We start from the raw sequence: 7,761 nt of genomic DNA on the forward strand, positions 1-7,761 counted from the left end.
GCCAAAACAGGATTCACAAACACAAAAGCAGGTACTGCAACAGATACAAGGAAAATTACAGGCAGTGGCCGCTAATATTAGCTATAAAGTATAAGATATATTTAATATTTGATCAAGTAGAAGAAACAATTATTTTCTATCATTTATTTTTGATTGATATTTTGAAGCAGTGTTAATTGAAATTTGATTAGGCAAGACCTAAATGAACACATGGAATATGCAGGATCCTTAGGAATAATTAAGAGAACTAGAATACAAGTTGAAGGGAAGGGCGTAGTAATTAAGGATTTATTCTCCGGAATATTGCTTGTGCCTTGCACATCACAGGAAATGCATCAGGAGCTCAGAGCTCAAATCATGGCTTAAGACCTGATATAAATAGGAAGGATTTTGGTTCCTAGAGCACTGGGCAAACTTTTCATTGGTGTACAACTTGTATAACAAAGATGGTCTCCACCTAAATGGAAAAGGGTCTGCTGTGCTAAGGGAGAGATGTATAGGAAGTTTGAAAGAATATTTAAACTAGGACTGAGGGGGCAGAATTGTCAGATGGGGGGTAGTCATTGGTGGAGGATGGTAAATGATCCATCTAAAAAAATTGCTTCCAAAGTATTTAATTTAAGGTTATTGCAGTGGACAAAAGAGCCCTCTTTATGTCTTGGGGAGAAGTTTAATTTCTGCATTTGAAAAAGATTCTTCACAGTAAGGTCTGTGAAAATGTTAAACAGATTCTCTCAGGCAGTAGCTGTGATACTTTCTTTAGACTGTTTTAACAAAAAAGCTGGATGCATTTCTAGGTGCACAAAATACACTAGGGACTGTTGATCCAGTGAATATCTGATTGCTTTGAATCAAATCTTCCCCCCTGTTGGAGTAAAAAGAATTGTTTTGTAAGGTTTTTTTGTCTTCCTCTGAATTAACGGTGGATATATGTTTCTATTTGATACATAATTAGGTTTTCTAGTATGTTTATTTCTTTCCCTAGTGGTTGAAATCCATGGACTTGTTTGCCTTTTGATAACCTAACTGTAATAACTACATATTAGTACAGATCAATTAATAAACAAGTGGATGATGCATTAAATATTAGTAGTTGATCACAAAGAATTGACTTGTACATCAAATATTATATTGGTAAAAATAAAATTGTGAGAAAATTGCAGTGTTTACCAGTGCACATACAGTAAAATATGTAGTCACTGTTGGAACAAATAACCGCTGAAAGCAGAACAAAGCAGTGTAAAGCCATAGACAAGAGACAGGTGAAAGCGAAGGGAATAAGGGAGGGGACATGATGTGGCACAATATCATACCAGCTATGAATAATGTTGGCAGAAAAGTTGAAACATGAAGCAGTGGAAACCCAACTTCACAACACTGTCAGTGCTAGATCTAAAAAAGCAAAAGCAGTACTTTGAAAACAAGGGTACCCCAATATTCATTGCTGGAAGTAAATGAACAAGAAAGAGAAAAAAATAATTCACTGCTTATGTAATTGTATTTGGGTATGCTGTACAAAAAAACTGCTATTGGATTCAAGCAGGTACACTCTGGTTTGACATCTATCCTTTATATTCTTAGAATGTGTAGCAACGTTACCTTTACTGTGCAATATAAGATCTTTTGGCTTGCCAGTTGAAACAAATATATTTGTGTGTATAAGATAGTGAATGATTGCTTTTGTGCATAAAAAATATGCTTAGTTAATCAATTTTTTTTAATATTTTGTCTTCTCTTCTAGTTGTTTATTGAAGACAAAAATACACAGAAAAAATATTATTAAATTATGAAAATTGAAGATGGTCACTCATCCATGCACCTACGGAATGCCTGGTTTGAAGATTTGTAGAATGATTTTGAAGCAACTTTTACTTATCTCATGGGTCACTTCTTTGGCCCTGGGAGGTACATCTCCAACATCCTGTCCTGCTGTCTGTTCGTGTAGCAATCAGGCCAGTAGAGTAGCCTGTACACGAAAAGAACTTGTTGAAGTGCCAGAGGGTATCTCTGTCAATACGCGATACCTGAACCTTCAGGAAAATATTATTCAGGTCATCAAAACAGACACTTTCAAGCACCTTCGCCATCTGGAAATTCTACAGCTCAGCAAAAACCTAATTCGTAAGATTGAGGTGGGAGCTTTTAATGGACTCCCTAATCTCAGCACACTTGAGCTTTTTGATAATCGTTTGACAACAGTTCCAACACAAGCCTTTGAATATCTATCGAAGCTGAGGGAGTTGTGGTTGAGAAACAATCCAATTGAAAGTATTCCATCCTATGCTTTCAACAGGGTTCCATCCTTGAGACGGCTTGATCTGGGGGAGCTTAAGAAACTGGAATACATTTCTGAAGCTGCTTTTGAAGGTCTTGTAAATCTGAGATATCTAAACCTAGGGATGTGTAATTTAAAAGATATCCCCAACTTAACTGCACTTGTCCGGCTGGAAGAACTAGAGTTATCTGGAAATCGCCTTGAAATTATTCGCCCTGGATCTTTTCAAGGGTTAACAAGCCTCAGAAAGCTGTGGCTGATGCATGCTCATGTTACAACAATAGAGCGCAATGCATTTGATGATTTGAAATCATTGGAGGAACTTAATCTTTCTCATAACAATTTAATGTCTCTTCCCCATGACCTGTTTACACCTCTTCACCGCCTGGAGCGAGTGCACCTTAACCATAATCCTTGGCACTGCAATTGTGATGTGTTATGGTTGAGTTGGTGGTTAAAAGAGACTGTACCCAATAATACAACTTGTTGTGCTCGATGTCATTCCCCACCAAACCTAAAAACAAGATACATTGGAGAATTAGATCAGAGCCATTTTACATGCTACGCACCTGTTATAGTGGAGCCTCCAACTGACCTCAATGTAACTGAAGGTATGGCAGCTGAACTTAAGTGTAGAACCGGCACATCAATGACTTCTGTAAACTGGTTAACACCAAATGGAACTTTAATGACTCATGGTTCCTACAGAGTTCGCATCTCTGTTCTCCATGATGGGACACTAAATTTTACAAATGTGACAGTCCAGGACACTGGTCAGTACACATGTATGGTTACAAACTCAGCAGGAAATACAACAGCATCTGCTACACTTAATGTGTCTGCTGCTGCTGATCCAGCTACAACTGATTACACATATTTTACTACTGTGACAGTGGAAACAATGGATTCATCACCAGAGGAAATAAAGCCCACTGATAAGGAGCCTGGTCCGACACCAACAGTTCGATGGGGAACAACATATTCCACCACATCCCTTACCCCACGCAGCACACGCTCCACAGAGAAGACGTTTACTATTCCAATAACAGACGTGACAGGGAATATCATGAAAGATTTAGATGATGTCATGAAGACAACCAAGATCATTATTGGCTGTTTTGTGGCTATCACTTTTATGGCAGCCGTGATGCTCATTGCATTTTACAAACTGCGTAAACAGCACCAGCTTCATAAGCATCATGGGCCAACACGAACTATTGAGATAATCAATGTAGAGGATGAAATACCAGCCACTGCCCCAGGAGACAACCACATGGCACTACCAGCAATTGAGCATGACCATCTTAACCATTATACTGCATTTAAAGCTCATTATAACAACAATACAGGAACCCTTAACTGTGCCAAAAATCCCATGCTTAACTCTATTCATGAACCTCTTTTGTTTAAAAGCAGCTCAAAGGAAAATGTGCAAGAAACACAAATTTAATGGGAGTATCCAACCAGAAATAAACGTTTTGCAGAGTATGAAAACAGACAGTTTATAACTGTACTTTGAATCTCTCTGGCTTAGTCTTCACACAAAATTCATCTTCTTGTCTCCTGATTCCCATGTAAACAGACAGAGCCACTCAAACTGAAGCACTGACACACAATGAAGACTTTTTTTGATAACTTCAAAGGGATATTTCACTCTCTGACTACCTGATGAATTACTAAAAAAAAGGATAAAAAATGAAAAAAATATATGAAAAGGGGAAAATAGATATGAAAAGAAAAAAATGTAAGAAAAAAAAAAGCTTATTTTGTGGTACAGCTCTTTATGTGTAAATTCTATTTCAGATATATTTTCATCAAGGAAAGGTGTATGGAACAGCAAAATCAGTTAGTGGATTAAAGAGACAGTTTTTTTTCTTTTTAATCCATTTTATCACGAGATTTCTGTTAAAAATCTGGTATGTGAAAAAGAAACATAAATATGTTTCTCTTAGAAAATATAAAGTGATTTTCTTTATTACTTACATTGCCAAGGGTGCCTGCAATGACAAAAAGAAGCAATGCTGTACAGGCCCCAGTGACAGTGATAGCTTGGACAATTCTATGTAGGCAAAACTGTATGTTTAGGATTGGGAGGGAACTGGGCAGAAAGGTTTTTGTTTTTTTGCCACTACATCATCATCAGCTTCTTCTGAGGTTTTTCATGATGCTTTTTAGAAAAAAAAATAAACAAAAAAAAAAAAGAGGTGTTTACAGCCTTCAAGAAGAGAACATTATTTTCAGAGGTACTGTGCCATATAACCCTTTACAAATGTGCCAATTATCTTCAGAACTTAACAAAAATAAAGCTGTATAAAGTTGTTTTTACAAATGATTTAGTTTTTGGGAAAGGAGCACGGAGACCTTTCAAATTTTGAACTATCTGCCACAGGAATATTTGGGCTCTGTTATTCCAGTTATTTTCTCTGGATTTCTATACAAAGTGTAAGGTGTGTGAAATTATGAAAATGATATGAACATCCTTTGTTTTGTTTCTTATTTTCTCCTGGGTGTTTTTTTTTTTTTTTTTTTTTTTTTTTTTTAGAATATGATCGGGTGGGAAATGTATTCTTGTTACAAGAAGGGAAAGAGTCGACTGCTTGTGGCTCTGTATTGAGACAGGACGTACCAACTTAAGTTGGTGGTATTATTAAGAGTCTGCAACACAAGAATAATAAAAATATTGAAAAGAAATGTTGCTTCTTGAATGACCTGTATTTTTGTACATTTTACTTGAAACTATGTAGAAATCTGCTATGACTATTTTCTACCAGCACACTTTTTAATGTATTGAACAGGAGATGGACAAATCTTTTCAAACATTTTGCTGACAACGTATAATTGATCCAGTTTAAAGAGGCAATATCTTTCTTCCATGAACTTCCATAAGGTCTTTTATTACTAAATTTAAATATGTGCAATCTGATGGTGACTCAAATTCCATATGGCAGTAGAGTAGTATGAGTTGTCCCTAGGTGGTTGTATTGTTTTAAACTCAATTCTTTTCTGTTTCAAGTGTTGCTTTATAGAGTGTTTACCTTTTTGGCCTAATTTGAAGCAACAGTATGAGGGTAGGCAGCAAATGACAATAAAAGGACTATTTGTATATGGGACGCAGAAGAAGCAACATTGGCAGAAGGTTGTGAGTGAATCATTAGTTAACATTAGTTAGTAGTAAAGAGACTGGGGAAAATTGGGAAGGATGAAAACATTTTAGCTGTTCAACTTTATTATAACTTTACATTTTTAGAAGGTGGTTACAGAGGTAGTTGGTATTTCGTCCAATCATACATGTTATAAAATTGTAGTCAATAGACAGGTAAATGAGAGTTTTCTTTAGGTCATCATCTGGTAGTTAAACACTGGTGTCCTAAATTCTATTGTAAAGAGTTACTACCTTAGTACATTTTTATTGTAACACAGCTTCAAAATGCATTTAATAGTTAATAATGTAATAATTAACCAGTGTAATGTTATGGCATCTTCAAGGTAATGATTAAATCTACTAAGTAAATATTTTAGTGAATATACTGTTTAGCAAAGAAGATCCCAATGGAATGCTCATTCACTGTTTCATCGTAGTCATTTTTGGCCTCAGCATTTCAGACACTGAATTGCCTCACTTTGATGTCTGTCTTTTATTTTTGTAATATGAAAACAAAGAGATTGGCACAGTTTATGCCATAATATTCGGTACCGACAAATCTTTTGTGGTTTTCAATGGGCTACATTGATTAGTAACCAGGAAAACAGTAATAATGAATTAAAATTTGTTGAAGAGATGCAGACTCTTCTGGCCATGGAAATAGCATTTTTTAAATACTAGATAGATTCTTATCCACGATATCCACAAGTGTAGCACAATCTCAATGTTTTTGGAGTAAGAGGAAAAGAGAAAAAACTAGTGGTTATGTATGCTGATGTAAACAGACCTGATGCATAGATAATGTTCACCAGGCTCATGAATTGCAGTACAGCAAGCTGTGCCGCTACCTGAGGTGTGGGGAATGTAATGTGTACACCTGGCAACTGTACAAGAAAGATAGCAAAATGTATTACAGGGGGTCAAGCAGCCTTGCTAGTGAAAGTGACAGCTTGGTGTTTGATCTCAAGTATTTAAGTAGTCATTTGGATAAATTGATAATTTTCTTGAGTGTTATACAAATAAGTAATCAGTTTCAGCAAGATTCCTTGCTAACCCTAAAACTTTGTTTTTAGAGTCCAATGACCTAGCTAATGATTTGCCGTACCTGTTTCAGACTCCCATTGAAAGTTAATTCCTGTTTGCATCAAGCCTTGATTACTGTCAGATCAATAATTATGTCCAAAGCTGAATATTATTTGTGATTGACTACAGTCTTTAGCTTTCCAATCTGAACTTTGTCTTTCTTCTCCCTACCTATCCAGTTCAGTTGCATCCAGCAGCTGCAATTTGGGAACTGTCCTCAGCAAGGTTCATCACTCCTTGCATGATGAATTGGAAAATAGTGGTAGATTCTGTGCCTTGGCCCTCTTTAGAGCCTACATTCTTCTGTTGGCACGTACATTAGGATATGCTGTTTCTGTAACTACAGTAAGCAGTAACTACTTCCTGCACTTTGGCCTTACAAGCAGTCAGATAACCGGACATTCTGTTTCTTGTTCAGTTTTTTTCATAATTGATATCTGATGCACAAAGGGAGAAGAAATATACCAATGCTGCTGTTGAGGTTACAACTGATCATAAAAATCAGATTAGATGATGTGTTTTCTCTTGTATGTAATGTCCTGTCTCCAAAAACTACATAAAAAACATCGCTCATATCCATATTTAAAATTATATTTATCTAAATCAGAAAACCCATGTTGGAAAACAAGGAAACATATCAATGATAACACAGTTCAACAAAAAAAAATTCACTTGCCAAGGTTTTTTCATTGTATTTCGGGTCTGCTGAATCCAGAAATGGCCTCAGTTTCATTGAATTGGCTCTAGTTCTTGTGATAGACGATTTTATCAACTACAAATGTTAACACAATATTATTATCTATCTTTGTTATACCAATGTTTTACATTTTATATATTAAATGTAGCAATAATTTCATGAAACTTTAATTTTCCTTTTTTTATTTATTTCCTTTTTTTTATAGAAATATGAGTTCTTCAAGAAGTTGTTTAAATAACATTTTGCTACATTTGTGGTGAATATTCTCAGAATAAACATTACAGAATTTGTGTAACAAGCATATCTTGTATATTTTGGTATTAAGCTGGGGCCCCAAGATAAGTATTGGGCCCCCCATATGGTATGCAGAACTTGTGTAGAGTGTCTACGTCAGGAAAAATGGAAAACTGAAACGTGTGAAATTTGTTGTAGCTATGGTATGGGGAGAGCCCGGAAATCATCATAATGATTGTTATTTGTGTGCTGGGAATGTAAAAGAATCGTTACAAGAAACACAAGTGGGAGTACGGTGATATGGAATCAGCAAGACGACCTGATGTTCCC

General features: G+C 35.8%; 1 protein-coding gene across 7 annotated transcripts in view; it reads left to right on the forward strand.

The window, feature by feature from the left end:
- Positions 1–7,349, forward strand: part of LRRC4B (leucine rich repeat containing 4B) — a 57,103-nt gene extending 49,754 nt beyond the window's left edge. For all 7 annotated transcript variants that reach the window (XM_072425495.1, XM_072425502.1, XM_072425498.1 and 4 more), the window contains one exon: positions 1,742–7,349. In XM_072425495.1, the coding sequence (XP_072281596.1) occupies positions 1,800–3,725 (1,926 nt within the window). In that variant the 5' untranslated portion in view covers positions 1,742–1,799 and the 3' untranslated portion in view covers positions 3,726–7,349. The remainder of the gene's footprint in view (positions 1–1,741) is intronic.
- The last annotated feature ends 412 nt before the right edge of the window (positions 7,350–7,761 follow it).

The sequence above is a fragment of the Pyxicephalus adspersus genome, chromosome 11 (genome assembly GCF_032062135.1).
Source record: "Pyxicephalus adspersus chromosome 11, UCB_Pads_2.0, whole genome shotgun sequence".
In the NCBI taxonomy this organism is placed as follows: domain Eukaryota; kingdom Metazoa; phylum Chordata; class Amphibia; order Anura; family Pyxicephalidae; genus Pyxicephalus; species Pyxicephalus adspersus.